The following is an 18,989-nucleotide window of genomic DNA, read 5'->3' on the forward strand; positions in this document are numbered from 1 at the left end:
GGCAATTCATTAAAATCTATCAAAAAGATAAACAAAAAAATTCATAACTTTGATGACAAAATAATTGGTGCAACCCTTGCAGTCACCTTTGTTCTTATACTAAAACATATAGAATACTTCTGGTCCAAAAAAGAAAAAAGAAAAAAAAACATATAGAATACTTCTTCCACTCGTCAAGGATTTTGTAACCTTTGAGATAATTTTATCTTTTATTAAATAAAAAAAAAATTATATATAAGTATTCATATCTCATTAATAGCGCAGAAGGGCACAACCCATGTACACAGGAAGTATACAAGAGATTCCCCCAACAAGTCAAGAGAATGTAAAAAGATCAAAAAATTCTAACAGATTAGAAAATGTAAAACAAGAATTGGCAACCATCCAATCATATAAAGCCTTCAGTATAGAGGTTTTAAGTCCAAACAACATATCCAACAAGGCCATCATGACCATCAATTTCCTACACTTTTGATAGCAGCTTATACAAACTACCCACAAGGCTAATAGGACAAAAGTCCTTAATGTTAATAGCATTGGTCTTCTTAGGAATCAGACATAAGAAAGTGGCATTAAGGGATTTTTCAAAGATGCAAGTTCTATGAAAATCCACAAAAAAAGCCATAACATCTTCTTCTACCACACTCCAACACTTTTGGGAAAAACCCATAGTAAAACCATTTGGCCCAAGTGCCTTATCACCTTCAGCCTCCTTTAAAACTGCAAGAATCTCCTCATCGAAGCAAACAAACTCCAAGCCATCAATAGTAGGTCTCCAAGATTCAAGCTCTTGATATAGATTCTTATAAAATTCCACCACCTAAGCTTAAACCTCCCTGTCATCCTCATAAAAACACACCCTCAAGCTCCATTCCCCTAATTTGATTGGTTTGCCTATGTGACTTAGCCAACCTATGGAAAAACCGAGTATTATTATCCCCCTCTTTTATGAACAAGGCCTTGGATTTTTGCCTCCAAGAAATTTCCTCCAAAGAAGCTAAATGCTCGATATCAGCTTTGACCATAGTTCTTCTAGATCTATTTTCTAGAGACAAAACTTGCAACTCCTCTCATATCAAGCTCTAACAACTCAGTCAAAAGACATTTCTTCCTAAAAGCCACATCCCCAAACACATGCTTATTCCAATGCTTCAAATCACCTTTCAAAGCCTTCAATTTACAAGCTAAAACATAACTTGGAGGTCCCACAAAGTGATAACCCCTCCACCACTACTGAAGTCAATCCACAAAACCCTCCACTTTCAGCCACATATTTTCAAATTTATAAGCACTCGTCCCCCTCAACATACCTCCTGCCTCCACTAAAATAGGACAATGATCCGACACCACCCGAGGAAGAGACTTCTGTGTCACATCCAAAAAATGATCCTCCCAGTCAGCTGAAATTAGAGCCCTATCAATTCTGGACATGGAAGGATTATTAGAATCACGAAACCAGGTGTAATCACCTCCCTCCAAAGGCAGATCAACCAAATTGTGTTTCTCAATAAAGTCAGAGAATTTAAACATGGCTGAGCTAAAAGAGTGACAACCAAGCTTCTCTACTGGATATATGATGATGTTAAAATCACCAATCAAACACCAAGCCAAAATCCACTGCAATCTCATAGAATCAAGTTCCACCCACATATCATTCCTAGCACTGTCATCAGATGGACCATACACCCCCGAACACACCCATTCAAAACCGTCTACCACTCCCTCCAACAAAACAGAAACAGAAAGTCTACCAACAAAATAATCAACTCTCTCAAACAACCTCCTATCCCATGCCAACCAAATACCCCCAGCAGTGTGAATTGCATCCAAAACTGCCCAATCTACTAATGGGCTGCCCCATAAACTTTTCACAACGGTAGAGTTAGTACTGTCCAATTTGGTTTCCTGTAAACAAATAACATCACCCTTCCATTCCTTAAGCAAAATTTTCAAATTGTTTAAACCCCTCACATTCCAAGATAGGATTTTTAAATTCATGGATACTGATCTGAGCCCAACCCAATGGATTTCAAACTACCTTTAGAGTTTGTACCAGCCTTCCTATCTTAATTAATGGAAGAGACTAAACTCCTTAAACTCCTTACTTTTGTTTAGGAACCCATATATACTAGGCTCAAAAAGGAGGTTACTCCAGCTTGGAAGATTTATCTTAACAGCAACTTTGAGTGACATTATAATCAAGCCAATGTTGAGTTAAGTAATTTTGTCTGCCCCCCCACCCCCAAAAAAAAAAGTAGTATTGTATGTACCAGTCCCACAAAAATTGATTTATTCTATATAGATTGGCATAGGGTTTGAAATCAATGCCAATGAGCCAAGTCTCAAGCAGCAATTCCTTCTCTCACATGCATGAGTGGAAGGTGAGGTCATGAGTCCAAAACCCAAATGGGTACGTATTGCATGCAGTTAGAATAATGGTTTATATATATATATATATATATATATATATATAAGTAAATGAAAGCAAATGAGTGCAACACAAAGACTGACTTTCCAAGAGGTCACCCATCCTAGTGATTGTTAGAATAATGATTAAATTCACCATTTTCTAATAGCTTAAGATTTTGGGAAAAATGTTAATATATCATAGTACCAGAACAGGTGGTCTTAAGTTTAAACCTATCTCCTTTACCCCCCATTTAATAAGTTAAAAATCTCATGTGTTTGACTTTACTTAGGGGAAGTCCAGGCCCACATATGAGGGGGTGTTAGAATAATGGTTGAATGATTTAAGTTCATCATTTCTTAATAGTTAAACTTTTGGGATAAGTGGAAATTTTGTCATTTGCTACTTAACAATCAAAAAACAATAGTTTGAAACTTATAGTGCTATGGATAGTATTTAGAAGATTCTACTTGCTTTCTCCTAAACTTGTTTTTACAAAATGGAATTTGAATATTTAACTAATGACCGTATTTTCACATTATATGCAAGGGCCTTGTATAAATTTTATGAAGATTTCCTTTTGGGGTTGGGAGGCTATCCCAGTATTAGATGTTCCCCACTTCACAAGGATCATTCTAGCAATATATTCAATTCTTGTGGGTTCTATACATCACCACAAAATCTACTTGGCCTCCACCAGCAGAAAGATAAATAGCAAGCTCCACAGAAAAAGCAGTTAGACGAAAATGACTATTGACTATAATCAGATTATATGGTACCAGTAAAATAGTAGTTTTCCAGGTAAGACCCAAGCAACTAAATTACATCAATAACACGTGAAATTGTAGACAGTTTACTCTCAAAAAAGAATATTGTCTTTAAAAAAGAAAAAAAAAATTACAGCTATAACAAGTGATACCTTTGAAGTGATAGACAATCGAGCTGCCCTGGTAATTACATCTTCTTTTGTTGGTGTTGTAATTTCAGAGTCTACATAACATTTTGAATCTAATTACTCACAACAGAAGATAACTCATAAAGGACAAAAAAAAGGGCTTGGTATGTTAAAGACCATCACACAGAAGCATGCTTAGCAAAAACCAACATACCTTCACCCTCAGAAAGTCGACTTCGAAGATACTTCAGTAAAGCAGGTGTTGGTCCAGAAACCAATGAACTGGACGAGAAAAGGTTTCAGTTGGATAATCCTTTAATTATAAGACACATATGACACGCTAAAGGCCAACATAATGACTCACACCTTCGAAGAGTTCGCAAAGGATTTCCAGTAAGCAAAAGTTTTCGCAGGGTAGTCATATTGCCTAGAAAAAAAAATTAATTAGATTCTCCATTATATACTGATCATATTAATTCCCAATCTTTGAGTTGTTTACAGTGTTTAAGTTCATAACTAACATTAAAAAAGAACTTTCTAAAAGATAAGGGGTAAGGCTTTGTTGAGCTCAGTTGAGTGACTTAAAAAGAAGAATAAAGGGAAAAAAGAAAAGTCCAAGATCCAGCATTAGAATAGCCAGAAGTTAAACCAAATGGTTTATCTTGGCCTAAAAGATTTTCCAGTTTGGACCAATTGGAGTAAAATTGTAATATCTTCATCTTGTTTGAAATAATTTAGAAGTGAAAAGATCTCTTCAAAGCCTCATAAGCTATTCAGGAAGTTAAGAATCCTAAGAAAATATGCCAGAGCTAGACTTTATATCTACGTAACTACAACTTGCGAACCTTACCCATTTCTGGGGGCAATCCAGTCAATGAATTATTTAAAAGATCCAGAACCGAAAGATGCAATTTGCATGCCTCTACAGGATATTCCTTCAACTGCATGAACAATTAGCAGGCAAGTGTAAACTTAGAGATCCAACGCCTGAGTATTTTAAAATGCCCCTCCTTCACCCCCAACCCAAAAAAAAAAAAAAAGAAGACGTTTGGCAAACAATAATATATTTTTATTGGTAAGTTAGACATGCACCTAATAATTTTTTAAATCCGTGGCATTACACTCCACCTTATTCTTACAAGGGGAGAAAGTGAGATCTGAACTAGAATTCATGGCAAGGGTAGACAAAAACATAAAAGAACAACAACATAAATAATTAACACATTAAAGCATAACTACTTACTCTTCTCAGAAACCAAAGAACAATGGCCATAAGCTCTAGTTCATAAAGCACCTCCTCCCATTGCAAGAGTAAGGTGGAGGATGAGGTCATGGATTCAATATCTACCAGGTGTGTGTAACATACTACTTTAAAATAAATAATTAAATAAATCAAACACGGACAACAATTTGCATGGACCTCCTTCCATGTACGTACTCAAATGTATCGCTAGAATACAAATTCATAGATCTATTACAACTCATATAATACTTTTAGAATATTGTTGGAATTGATATTTGATAATGAGCGAGAAGAGAGAGAAATAGTAGGCAAAAGCATAATTTAACATGGTTCAACCTAATCACTTACATCCACAATGGAAAGCCCTAAGCGGCTACATCTTTGCTCTATATAATTATTGTATTTCAATGGACCCAATATAGAGTAAAAATGGGAAAATATTATACCTAGTATAAGAAGTCGTACCCAATGCACAAAACTCCCACTTTTGTGGGCTTTGCAAGAAGTCATGGTAGGCGGCCTTATCCCCATGTTTTGGAGGCTGATTTTCAGACTTGAACCCGGACCTGTTGCATTTGGTGGAAGGCACTTGCCATCGCACCAAGACTTGACCTCTAAAATATTATGTCTAGTAATAACCACGGTAGCTAGTGGTATTGCAAAACCTTGTAGCCCATAGTATTCTACAAAACCATGGTCCACATATTTATGGTACATCCTATTCATCTTAAACTCAAAGGTGGAAACTAGATTTTGGAATGTGAGACCATTGAGAAAATGCTACCTGGCTGAACATAGGATGGAACACACAAATTAGCCACAGGTGACACCAAATGATGACAGTCAGCAACAAATGGAGGCCAGAAAATGGTTGTTGTGGCTGGAGGACAGCTAAAGTAGTGGCTAGAGGATGACTACTATGATTGGAGAATGAATGCACCATAGCTAGAGAACATTGGCAGAAAAACAATGACCAAACGATGGAATAATCGAGACAAACACAGGCAATAGAGAAAATCCCCAATGATCGGTGACCGAAGGATGGTGAAACCAATGACCGTAGGAGAGTGGCACTGTTGGCCAAAGGACATCAGCAAAGAGAAGCGTTATTGGAAATGGAAGACATCAACAAAGGAAAATGTCATAGTGAGAGATATGAACGAGTTTACAGCCTTTGGGGAACCAACAAAAGGCCTGACTTTGATAGCTTGTTTAAATTGTTGTTGTGATTAATATTAAGAGAGAATAAAGAAATATATAGAGCAAAAGCAAAATTAATGTGGTTCAGCTTAACAACCTACATCCAAGTTCTAAAAAGCTACATCTTTGCTATATAGACTAATTTAATTACAATGGACCCGACATAGGCTTATATAGGATAATATTAGGGCCCAGCATGGTAACCCTAAAACTACAATAGCTCGTGGTATTGCAAAACGACCATAAACCATGGTATTCTACAAAACCATGGTTTAAATATTTGTGATATAGCTTTTTTTTTTAATTATTAAAAATCACTCTTTGACTCTGCACTACTGGAAATTGTCTCCACAATTTGATACTTAATTCTACATACAAGTCCACTCAAGCAATTAAATCAATAGAGTACATATAATATTAGGAAGGACTAAAGAATTTACATGCAAAATAATTATTACCAAATGAGCAACAGATTTCGAAGAGAAATAAACATAAGGAATTACTGATATGAACAAAATACTAGTCAACTGGTGTTGCATGTGTAAGGATAGTGGAGAATATGTGGATCATCTTCTGCTTCATTGTCTAGTTGCTCTTAATTTGTGAACCTTTATTTTCTTTGTTTTTGGGTTGCATTGGGTGATGTTGCACAAGGTGACAGATATTTTATCTTGTTGGAAAAGGTTATATGGGAGGCATAGCAATAATGTTGTTTAGTCCGCAACTCCTCATTGTGTTGTGAGGATAATTTGGAGGGAACAAAATGTTGGGAAGCTCTTCCTATGGAGATTTTTCTTTTATTTTGTTAATAATAAAAAAAGAAATAAAGAAATTACTCAAGCCCATCTACCTTAACAAACTAATAGAAGGGAGATCTTCCCAAATAATATCTCTATATTCTAAAGCTTGGAAAGTCGACTATCCCCATCTAAAAATGTTACGATGTTTGTATAATTAAATGATTGTATTAGGATATACTACCTCATGTTGTATTAGGATGTTAAACTTAAATATGTAAATTTCAAGACATATTTTGTATTTTTTTTTAGTCTTCATGTGGAATAGAATTAATTTTACATACAAAAAAGTTACCTGATTTGAGTGAAGATCTAAATTCCCTAAACGTGAAAGCACCCCAATCTCTGTTGGTAATGAAGACAGTGAGTTATTCCTGAAATTTGATGCCACAAATGCCAAACAAATATCAAAGATGCAGATTTTTCAAGTAGAAGAAAATCCATACACTCCAAATGCCACTAAAATTTTAATATTATCAATTAAGAATAAAGGAGAATAAAACCCCATATAGAACTCCACAAGAGAAGAGCATCCCATTATTGATGGTGGGATTGAAGAAATTTCTGCAGAAATCGTTACATAGAGAAATTTTTAGAAGACATGGAAGAAATGAGCTTAAATGAAACAAAAAAAAAAAAGGATAAAAAAGAAGGTACTTCTTGCTTGATTTACTCACTGTTCTGATGAAGATCAAAACGAATGAGATGTGAAAGATTCCCAATGTTCTCTGGTATACTGCTCAACAAATTTTTTGCTGCAAAGATACAGTAACAAGCACCATTTCAACATATCCATAAATGTACATGTATGACTTAACACTTGGATGGTAAAACAGAAGATAATTACATGCATTGAATTCAGTAAGCATTGTCCATGATGCAATCAAATTCTCTGAAAGCATAGTTAGCTTGTTTCCCTGGCAGAGATAGAAGATGAATTACACATATGTAGCCACAAATACATCAACAATAATTACTTTACAGTATATAAACAAGCAGACCAGTCATCTAATTCCTCAGATTATAAACCTGACTTATACCTCCACATCTAGTTTTGTCAACTTTGAACAGTTTACTAGATCTTCTGGCAAGCCAACGATAACATTTTTTGATGCCTGAGAGAGAGTATCATAAGGCACATGTCATCAGAAAATACAAGCCAAAAAAAAAAAAGACTTTTATGTCAAGAAGGCTTAGCAGATCATAAAAATAGCAAAGCGCAACATTAGGTTTCATTGATGTTTCAAAGGCTGATTGGGAGGGACAACCAATCAACTAGTGGAATTAGAAATTTAGAATATCCCAATTTAGAGCAACTTTACTAGTCATACATAAGCAACAGTCTCAGGACCATGTTACAGAGTATGAAAGGGGTTTATTTTAAAATAAAAGGAAAGTAATGCAGATACAGTGCTAACAAAACCCTACAAAAGATTTTAGCTAAAATCTCAGAGGTTGCATCCACTTACGAAGGTGTCAGGATCTGCTCTATATTTGTGATTCGTATAAAACAAAAATGTTCCAACAAGGTCAAAATTAAATTCAACAGATGATATTCCTTCAACGTACAGTATAACTGTAACAGGCATTAGGAGGCATAATGAGAGATAACGAAGATAACATAATCATTGTGTTCACTATGTATCTCCTTTTCTGAACTTAATAATACAAATATAACATGTTCTGATTGTTAGTATGGTATAATGCATGGACTATTTAACCAAATGCCAACTTATCCACATCTAGAATTCTCAACCTGATTCTGTCCAAAGGTTAAACTCTACAGAAGCCCTTTTTTTTTTAATTTACCGATGGCATAGCCACTCCTGGATGTTTGCAATTCAATTACATTAAAGCATTACCTTCAAATCTGATAATTCTACGCACTGTCCAATGGAGCTTGGAAGTTCCTTAAGCCGATTGCAAGAACAATCAAACCTGGAATGATCACATAAAAAACATTATTATCAAATGCTAAAGTTTTTTTTTTTTTTTTTTTTTTTTTTTTAAATAAACTTGCTAAAGGTTAAAATCAACTCTATGTTCACTGCCAGGAAAATGAAAACATAAAAAGTTGTGTACAGATAAAAACAAGTGGCAGTCCTGCATATTGAGAACACCATGGTTTTGTAATATAAATAGCACAAATTTGTTTCATCAAAATGTATTTGTAATAAAGTAAATAAGAAACAATGGACAGTGACCTGGCTAGGAATGTCATCACAATATCATTTTGAAATCAATAAAATGTCATATTGATTATGAATGAAAAGTTAAATAAAGTTCGTTGGAAAATTAAATCATTAAAATCTTGAAGCGTTTGGATTTAACTTTCACGTCAATGTCCTTCACTTAAGCCAAAATTTGAGTTACTATCTTAAAAAAGATATGGAGTTTGGGAAGAGATGCTCAATTGTGAGAATTTGAGGAAGGTTTCGCTTTTGTTGACTGGAACGTTATGTGTTGTTGTTGTGGGGAGATAGTGAATCATTTACTGCTTCATTGTGAGAAGGTTCATCAATCATGGTGTTTTGTCTTTAGATCCTTTGGAGTTTCTAGGGTTCTATCAAGAATGGTACCAAGTCTTCTTTTTGATTGGAGGAATTGGCTAGGGAAGCACTCATCAGACATTTTGAATTTAGTTATGTTGTGCCTAATGTGGTGTATATGGAGAGAGCATAATAGACATACTTTTGATAATGTGGATAGTTCGAGAGACCAGTTGCTTGCTTCATTTGGTGTTTATCCGTTTGATTGGTCTCGGGCTTTGAGACTCGCATCTAGTGATTGCCTACCTCTATTCATTAGTTCTCTTCTCTCTCGTAACTAGTTTTCTGTTCTTTTCTTTTTCCCACTTGTACCATTTGACTTCTTTGTGCTTTTTTGCATAAAGCAACATTTTTAATATACACTTATCTTACTTATCAAAAAATAAATAAAAAAGAAATGAGTTCATCAATAAAATATTAATTATTTTAAGCATTGAAGCATGTTGGCCCTTGTGCGGTCTTTTCTCCCTTACTATTCTCTCTTTTCTTCTTCTCTTTCTTCTAGTACGAATCACCAATGCTGTTGAGACAGCCCCTAAACAACATAAAATTCTCTCTTTTCTTTTTTCTTTTTTTTGATAGGTAATCAGAAATTTATTAATAAAGAGAAAAAAGAAAAGAAAAGTACAAGTTGTTCATGATGATGAACAAGAAGAAAAAAAAAACACAGCAAAACAAGAAATTAGGAAACTAAGCTAAGAGAAGACATAAACTCAGAGAGAGAAGAACATTCAGTAAAACCCCAACACCGAGACCACTCCCAAAGACTACGTTGGCATAAAAATTTTAACTCGTCCAAAGTCTTCTCATTATCCTCAAAGGAACGACGATTTCGTTCCAACCACACAATCCACATTAAGCACCCTGGAACCAAATTCCAGATGTCTGAATTATGTTTCCCGAGCCATTGATGCCAGCAAGATAACAAACCCGCCACTAATCCTGGCATAACCCAATGAATACCAAAGGCCCGAAGCATAAAAGTCCAAAGGGAATGAGTAATAGGGCAGTGAAGAAGAAGATGGTCTACTGACTCCCCATCACAACAACACATACAACACCAAGTAGCCAACGGACGACCCCTAAGCATTAGATTGTCCAAAGTGAGGATCCGACCATGAGTACTAATCACCAATGCTGTTGATACAGCCCCTAAACAGCATAAAATTCTCTCTTTTCTTCTTCTTTACAACCCCATTTCAAGCTCTGTCTTTTAGCCATAATAACCCTAAAAACCCATGTGTCTTCTCTATCAAATAACCATATAAAGCTCATCAAAACCTAGTCAATTTTGACCCTTAATCACCTTTTCTTCAACAATTGTAAACCCGAGATCTACAAATTCTCCTAAACCTAAGCCCACCAGTACCACACAGACAAATCTCCCAATTTAAATGGCTATTGCATATGACATTTTATTGAGGAAAATACTGGTCTGTGGAGAATGGTTGTTTTAAAATATGGGGAGGTTTGGAGTGGTTGGTCAACGAAGCAGGTTAGAAGTGCCCACGATTGTAGTTTATGGAGGAATATTTGAGTAGGTATTTATCGGTCATAAGCAACTTGAGGTAAGGCATGGCAACTGAGTGAGATTTTGACATGACAAGTAAGATAGAAGTCAATCTTTGATGAAGATAAACCAGAAATTGTTTGTATATGCAGCTGATAAGATGCCTCAATTAATTCTTATGCAGAGAGTCAAAATGGAGGATGGAGTTATGGAATCTTGGGTTTATAAGAGATTTCAATGATCATTAGAGTTGGTTAGTTGTTGGATGTTTTGTAATCCAACAAATCAAGCCAAGAGGTGGAGGTTGCAATGGCAACTTTGATGTTCGTTTGTACTTCATACTATAAGGGATTATGAGGCTTAGGTGATGTGCTTTTCCTGGGGAAAAGCATTTGGAGTGCCAAGGCTCCGAAATGGGTTGCATCTTTGCGTGGACAACAAGTAGGGGGAAGATTCTAATTGTGATAACCTTATGAAGAGAGGACTTACTCTGGCTAAATGATGCTACATGTGTAGGCAAAGTGGGGAGACTATAAAACATTTGTTGTTGCACATGATTTTGGAGTTTTGTCTTTTCTATGTTGGGATTCATTGGGTAATGCCAAGGAGTGCCGTTGATCTTTTTTTTAGTTGGAGGAATTGGTTTGGTAAACACCCTTCCTTTATCTGGAATTTAACCCCTATGCTTGTCGTGGACACCGAAGAGAGGAATTGTTGTCCATTTGAAGATATGGAAGCCTTGGTGGTTCAATTGAAGTCATCTTTCATTAGAAAATTGATTGAATGGTCCCTTGCTTTGGGTCTTGTCAGTTTCCAATCTGTTGTAGATTTTGTTGATTCTCTCTTTTCAATTGTAATTCCCATTTTTGTGTAACCTTAGGATGTATTATATGCATGCAATGTGTGCAGAAGTAGTTCCATTTATCCATTAAAATTCACTAATTATAAAGAAATATAATGAAATCCTCTCCATTTTTTTGTAATTCTTTAGGCTGCATTATATAACCCCACCCCACCACCCTACCCACCCACCCACACAGACAGAAGAAAAACAAAACAAAAGGGAAACAGAGCGGAAAAAGGCATGCAGCCACCTCAAATTCAATCAGTAGGAGGTTATTGCTATAGTGATGCTCACAAATAATATACGCTCGGCATTTCTTGTTTTTCACTCAGATATATCAAATACTAAGAACCATAAAGAAACAGAAATCCACACATAGACACATAAAAACAGCTACAAGGAAGAAGAAAATCTACCAGATTTTATAAAATTAAAGGGAGGAGGGAGGGGGAAAGAGAATAAGAAGAAGAGGAAAAAGAAAGAAAGATACTTGACAAGAGAAGTTGCCGATCCAATTTCCTCAGGTATTTTTAGTATTGAGTTAAAGGACACATCTAATGATTTTAGCATAGGAAGCCTGTCAAATGTGTAGAAAAAAAAAACAATAAAAAATGCATAACATTAGTAAAAAACAGTAAGAAATGTGAAAACATTCTCGAAAAATATGATAAATAAGTATGTTCAGACAACCCACTCTCCTATTGCAGCTGGAAGGTCGGAAAGTTTATTGTGGCTGACATTCAATACAGTAAGTTGAGGTAAATTCCTAAGATCTTCTTTCAATGACTCAATATTATTATGAGCCAAAATGAGCTTTTGTAGCTCCACAGCCTGTCATACAAGCAATGAAGCCATCAGTTGGATTTACATATCTTTCATAATTGTCTGCAACTTAATCTCTAGCTAACATTTAATGAAATGTGTTAAGGAAGAACAAAATGAAAACATCAAAATAAATTACCTCCCACCAATTTTCATCCTTTCCAACGGCATCCAAACTTTGGTAGACCTCATTTGGCACATCCCTGATAACAGAAGCACAAAGAAATAAAAGTTAGTAATACAGAATTAATTACATCATGCTCTACTATGATGAATTGTGATTATGCAAACTGCAATGAAGCAACACTTAACAAATTTTTCCTAAAATTTTTTATTATTCTTGTCATTTTGGAAATATAAAGAGAATAAGTAAATAATGAACCATTGGCCTATCCTCTATGAAGAAAATAATTGTGGTTTCAACATGTCAAAGAATTTAAACCAAAAATTATAAAAGAAAAATGCACAAAGAAAGTAAATTCTACTCTTAGTATTTAACAAAACGAGACAAATAACTCCAAGGTACTTTAATACAAACAAATACAAATGTTACAAACAGATGTTGACAACTTAGGGAAAGGACAGCATCTCCTTTTCACCTGGAACTACTTCATCATAGAAAGAACCCCAAATGGAAAATCCACCAATCATATGTAAGTCCCAAAAGGTAAGGGAGATTTCTCCCATAAATGTATGCAGCATGTTCATAGCAGGGCACCAACATTCACAAAAAGCTTGCATTACATGCACATTACCATCATAGGGCAAGAGTGAGGCATATAGCCCTTTGAAGAGCTTAGCACCGTTTATCACTTTGCAATAGCGGCTAAATATAACTATTGCTTGACAGTGTCTGATGTAAAATAGATAGATTTGCGGCATTTGCCCCATGTCATTGAGTCCTATGAAACAAAAGGCACCTTTCTTGAGTTTGTGGAGGTGCACAATGGCAGATCCAAGCGAGAGGGGGCAATTGCCCCCTGATCTCCCCAAAATTTGATACATACACTGATGCTTTAGTATATTCTAAGTATTTGGCTTTGGCCCCCTCCCATACAGCAATTTACTTGCCATAAAACAACCACATATATTGTGGTTTCCTAATCAAAAGATGGTGATAATGGGTCCACGTAAAACTGATATTTTAATAATTTATTTGCTTGTTGTCACTCTTCTCACGGGAAGTCTTGATTAGTTGGTCCTACAAAATAATTTTAAAAAATGTATCTTAGTATACCAAAACCAATAGTAATATCATTTTTTTTCACAACAAATTTCACAATTGCTAAAGTGGTTAACTGAGAATGATGGACACAATTGACACTCATGAACTCAACACTTTTCAACACAACTCACACTTGACCACTTTAGAAATCATGAATTTTTTTTCTTTTTTTTTTGATAAGTAAAAAAGAAAATAAAAAAACAAGAATATTATTGTGAAAAAAGTTCTATTCGTAGCATTATTGAACACAAAGTTCTAAAAACTCTAGAGTCTCCACTAATATTTTTTTCTTCCATCTCTTGACTTTTTTACCATTTCAAATGCTGAGTTTAAAAAAATAAAAAGAGAGAGAATAATAAAGGAAGAAAGGTTGAATTCTACATAAAATTTTAAAAGCATTCTAGGTTATATTGATGTATTTTCTCATTTTATTTAATTGAGATTATGGATACAATTACATTAGCATATAATTACTTTTCTTTTCTTTTTTTTATATCTACTAATATTTTTTAGATTAATTTTACTTTCAATTTTATTTTTTTATCTTGCCTCCTCTAAACTAAAATCTTGGCTCTGCCACTAGAGTTGCACCTTCCTAACCCCCCAAAGCATTTAGGGAGATGACATCCTTAGGTTGAGACTAGGACAGTACATGATCATCTTCAAGTCACCAACTTACATTCTTGATTAATGAAAACATCATTGGTAAATGCTTTCACAATTATTCAGTTTTCATAAAACTAAATTTCACCTATAACTATTAAATACAACTGCCCTTGATTGTCCTTATTAATTTTTCTTTTATGATGTGGAACCTCACCAAGGTAGGGCCTTTGCACCAACTCCTGAGGAGTAAACCACAGATACACGACCCCACCCGCCAAAACCTTGTATTAGGTAATCCAGGGGAGCTGTAGTGCAAATTGAACCCAAGATGTTTGAGTCTACAACTCATCTCAAGGCTCCAACCACTAGGTAGACTATCCCTATTATTCATTACCCCAACCCTGAATGCCAACACAATAGAACCAAAATCACATGATGTTATCCCATGCTGGTGTATTCAAAGTGTATGCTTGCTTTGAGCACTCTAATTTTAAATCTTGATAGGTGTTTGCTACATCTCAGGCGAGTAAGTTATCTTCCCTCATTTGTGGCTTATTAAAAAAAAAAAGTACTCTCCCATCATTTGTGACTGTAATTGCAACCTCTACATACTCATGAAACTAGGCGGTTATGGGTTTTATCATCTTTCACTTGGATTGCGATCTCTACGTACTTGATACTCTGAAGTGGTTGAGACCTCTCCACTCTTATCTTTCACACGGACCACAATCTCTACATACATGATATTTTTAAGTAATCATGATCAATTTATATTAAATCTTCTAGGCATTCTAAGGTACAAGGCAGCCGACCTACCTAACATATTTCTTAGGGTTATTCCACCTTGGAGTTCCTAAAATCCTATCCATTCATTTTAAAATGAGTAAATTAGATTTTACCCATGCCATCAACATTTATAAAATAAAATTAAAAAAACATTGACTATCACAATTTTGGTATTTATTCAAATTATTGATGATGTAGCAAATTTCAATCCACTCATTTCAAAATGAATGGATAAAATTTTAGGAACTCCATAGTTGAGTTATCCTTGTAAGAACTTTGGAGGATCCAACTCCCTGTTTCACACGTCGTATTGTAAAGAATTAAGAATTAACATTCTTTAATAACTTCATATCGAAAATCCCAAATCAAGACTCGATTTAAAAAGTCGATAATGCAATCTAAATTTGAAAGCTCAAAAATGTGTTAAAACAAAAGAGCTTGTTTAGACCCCCAATTAAAAATTACAGCTAGATTGCTTTTACTCTAACTTATCTAAGTGCAGAAATAAGAGTAAATGAAGCGCAATCAACCGATACTACTCTAGTGCATAAATAAGAATATCAAACAATAAAAGTAAAGCACGAGAGTAAGGGAAGAGAGATGCAAACACAAGATAATACGGCGATGTATTATCGAAAAGGAAACCGAAGAACTCGGCGAAAAACCTCTCCGCTGCCTTCTAAAAGGTAAATCGATCCACTAGACAATAAGTTGGGATACAATAATAACAAGAGACCCCCCAAGCCTAATCAACCCAATGTACCTAAGCCCTTCAAGCTCCTACTCTAACAAGGTTTCTCAGAACCGTGTCTTGTCTAGTTTTTTGGATCCCGCAATAAGCCCGATTGCATCCGCCAAATCTCACTGGCTTCTTTTAGCAAATCCCCAAAACTTCCCAAGCTCCAAAACATTCTCTATATTCTGAATAGGTATGGATTGTATTTGGGTACAAATCTCTTCTTAAATTATGACAATGGGAGAGGGAAGGAGAAGAGGCTACAATGATTTCTCACTAAAGATAAGTAACTTTCTCTCTAAGAGATGGGTGAGTGTTGTAGAAAACCTATCTAGGGTTTTTCTCTCTGAATGACCTCATTTACATTTTTAGGTAATAAGGGTATATATAATATGAGTGAAGGGTAAGAAAATCACACTTAAAAATCCTTCAGGTAGAGAGTCTCGCGGGTATTTCGCTGGAAGGTCTTACCTGCAAAATACTCGCGAAATTGACAGCCTAACATGACTCTTCAGCTTCCAGTCATGTGCTTCTCACATGCCATTTTCACAGGAACCCTTCTCGCAAACTTCTCGCGAGCTAATCACGAAATACACTAATCTTCATTTCATACTCAATTCTTCACCAACTTAATACTAAACCCAATACAATAAAATTTCACAAAATACAATGAACAAAATTAAAGCAATTACAATACTTTGACTTTTTGTCATAAAATAAAATCAACATAAAATATAGTTATAAATCATAATTTTACAAAATTAACTCTAAAATATCAAACAGATTAGCATAAAATAACATTAAGCATTTTACTTCGTAATGCATTTGATAAAACCCACGAAAAAATCAGAGTGATTCAAAAAAAAAAAAAAATCATACACAGCACAATTGCATGTTAGATGGATATAGATTTTTCTGAACTTTCTTGGACTGTGATGAAAAGTCATGAAATATTTGGTTGAATTTGATTTTTTTTTTTTTTTTTTTTTTTTGAAGAATTAAAAAGTTATGGGTTGGTGGGGGCTTGCCTGAGGGAGCGATTTGATAGGTTGAGAGAGCCGGACGTTCGTGCAGCTTTTAGCAGCCGATCCATGAAGAGAAGGCTCCTCGAACATGCACTGCAGTTTGAGTTTTGCTTTCAGATCAGAAGTATGAGATGGTACATTTGATTTTACTTTAGAAAGATGGCAGTTGAGTTTTTGCTATCAGATCAGAAGTGTCAGATAGAAATTTTGAACCGGGTATTTCGGACATTTCCATTGTTTATTTTAAATATATTTGTCCTCCTCTTTTTTTTTTTTTTCTCTTTTTTTAGTATTTAATATTCCTATTAGTGACCTATTTTACAAAATATGATATTATCTCTTTATTTTTTTTGGTATGTTAAGAATATTTAGAAAGTTAGTTAATATTTTTTTTTATCAAAAATACCCTTAACTTAAATTAACCAACAACTTAAAATTGGGTTAAAATAGTAAATTGGCAAAAAAAAAAGTTAATTGTTGCTTTTTTTACTATCAAAAATATTCTTACCTAAAACTTAAAAATTGGGTAAAAATAGTAAATTGACAAAAATAATAAATTCTTACTTTTACGTTGAAATGTCTTCCTACTTCGAGAAATAATGTATTTACAATATTTTCACAATATTGTTACAACAAATCCTAAGTGACAGGTTATTACTAGTTGTTATTATTGGGTTAAAAAAGTAATATTAATGTTAAGTTCAAATTTAAACCAATAACAACTAAACATTTATGATTTGTTGTAAAAATATTGTGGTCGTAGCATCTCTAATAAACTCCTACTTTTACGTTGATTTAAATTTCTACTTCTACTCACTCACTCCCTACAAAATAGGATCACTCTTTTGTTAGTTTTAAAACTCCTCTAATCTACAAAACTCACCCCACTTATTCTTTTTTTTTTTCATTGGAAAAGGTAAAAATCTCAAATTATAATAAATGTAAATTATTAATCTTTACCCAAAAAATAGAAAAGCCTCTGAGCACGCGCATGAGCACGTGCTCAGAGGCTAGTATATATAATAATTATAGAGAAGTATTATATTCATAATATTTTCACAATATTTTTACAACAAATCATAGGTGGTAAGTTGTTATTGATTATAATTTGAACCAACCACTGAAATTATTTTTTGTTCACTAATAACAACTCGTAACAACTTGCTACTTATAATTTATTGTGAAAGCATTATGAAAATTTTGTGTTGATAGCACTTCTCATTTTTTTTTTTTTTTTTTTTTGAGAAAGCACTTCTCATAACTATAAGAGCATCATCTTTTCAAAATCATTTTATTTTCATAACCTCAATTAGGCATTTGGTTCACTGTAATGTGTCTTTGATGTAATGTCTGCCCACTCATCAATCACAATGTTCAGCTGACTTACATTGATGGATCCCTATTGTATTGGAATTAAGCACCCACCTTTTTCATTTTGTAAACTAAGCTTTACTATGTTTGATTCTACTCTATGTTAGAACATTTCTATGATTTTTTGTTTATTTTTTTTTTTTATCATTACCATAATTTAAAATTACAAAATATATTACATCACCTTAATTTATAACCTTTCTAAACATTACAATTAATGTAATATTATAATAATGTAATATTACAGTGTAATATAACATGTAACATCACGACGAACCAAACACCCCGAAAGAGTTTCTTTTACCTAAAAGTAGTAGATATTCATGCATTGTTGTTAAAATCATGATCCATATTATAGATCATAGAATCCTACTTGTCCCAAAAATTCAGGATCAATGCATATGGTTTGGACTCAAGGATAGCATGTAGGATCCGATCATACAATCCCACTTAAAACCAAATTTTCTTTGGGCTACTAGTAGTCCAGTTAACCCCAATAAAAAAAACAACCATCCAATATATAGGCCCTTGTATGTTTAGAAGCTTACCCCTTTGAAAAATGATAATATAAAAAATATCTTAATTAAAAATAAAAAACTCAATGACAATATCAATACTCATAATCCCTTTCTTAGTTTCTTTCTCTCCTCTCAAAAATCCAAATCACTAAATTAGAAAACCCAAAATTGAGTTTGTGTTGTTTATTAGGATAAATGAAAAACATTTATGCTTGGCTTTTTACTTAGAAAACTTATGGATATTGGATCGAGAATTAATTTTCTTGTGAATTTGCTTAGGCTTAGTGTTTGCATTTTATAATAAATAATTTTATTATGTTTGATTCTTGTCTATTTAAGGGTTCAAAATTTTTATTTCAAATGATTGTGACAACATTTATGCTTGGTGTTGGATGTTATATATCATGTTTGCTTGTTTTGATGCAGGCCGAGACTCGTTGGGTTGGCAAAATCAA

The 18,989-nt window shown here is 34.1% G+C and overlaps 1 protein-coding gene across 1 annotated transcript in view; it reads right to left on the reverse strand.

Annotated features, from left to right (window-relative positions):
* LOC115955502 (plant intracellular Ras-group-related LRR protein 6) overlaps nucleotides 1–16,854 on the reverse strand; it is a 31,495-nt gene extending 14,641 nt beyond the window's left edge. Inside the window, exons 1-14 of the mRNA XM_031073633.1 lie at nucleotides 16,649–16,854; nucleotides 12,407–12,470; nucleotides 12,140–12,276; nucleotides 11,936–12,022; nucleotides 8,405–8,480; nucleotides 7,583–7,657; nucleotides 7,390–7,459; nucleotides 7,220–7,297; nucleotides 7,046–7,106; nucleotides 6,838–6,916; nucleotides 4,153–4,243; nucleotides 3,669–3,729; nucleotides 3,517–3,584; nucleotides 3,327–3,397 (exon numbers count right to left, since the gene is read on the reverse strand). Coding sequence (XP_030929493.1) covers nucleotides 3,327–3,397; nucleotides 3,517–3,584; nucleotides 3,669–3,729; nucleotides 4,153–4,243; nucleotides 6,838–6,916; nucleotides 7,046–7,106; nucleotides 7,220–7,297; nucleotides 7,390–7,459; nucleotides 7,583–7,657; nucleotides 8,405–8,480; nucleotides 11,936–12,022; nucleotides 12,140–12,276; nucleotides 12,407–12,470; nucleotides 16,649–16,713 — 1,083 coding nt within the window. The 5' untranslated portion in view covers nucleotides 16,714–16,854. The remainder of the gene's footprint in view (nucleotides 1–3,326; nucleotides 3,398–3,516; nucleotides 3,585–3,668; nucleotides 3,730–4,152; nucleotides 4,244–6,837; nucleotides 6,917–7,045; nucleotides 7,107–7,219; nucleotides 7,298–7,389; nucleotides 7,460–7,582; nucleotides 7,658–8,404; nucleotides 8,481–11,935; nucleotides 12,023–12,139; nucleotides 12,277–12,406; nucleotides 12,471–16,648) is intronic.
* Between the last annotated feature and the right edge of the window lie 2,135 nt (nucleotides 16,855–18,989).

Source organism: Quercus lobata, chromosome 8 (assembly GCF_001633185.2).
Source record: "Quercus lobata isolate SW786 chromosome 8, ValleyOak3.0 Primary Assembly, whole genome shotgun sequence".
Classification (NCBI taxonomy): Eukaryota; Viridiplantae; Streptophyta; class Magnoliopsida; order Fagales; family Fagaceae; genus Quercus; species Quercus lobata.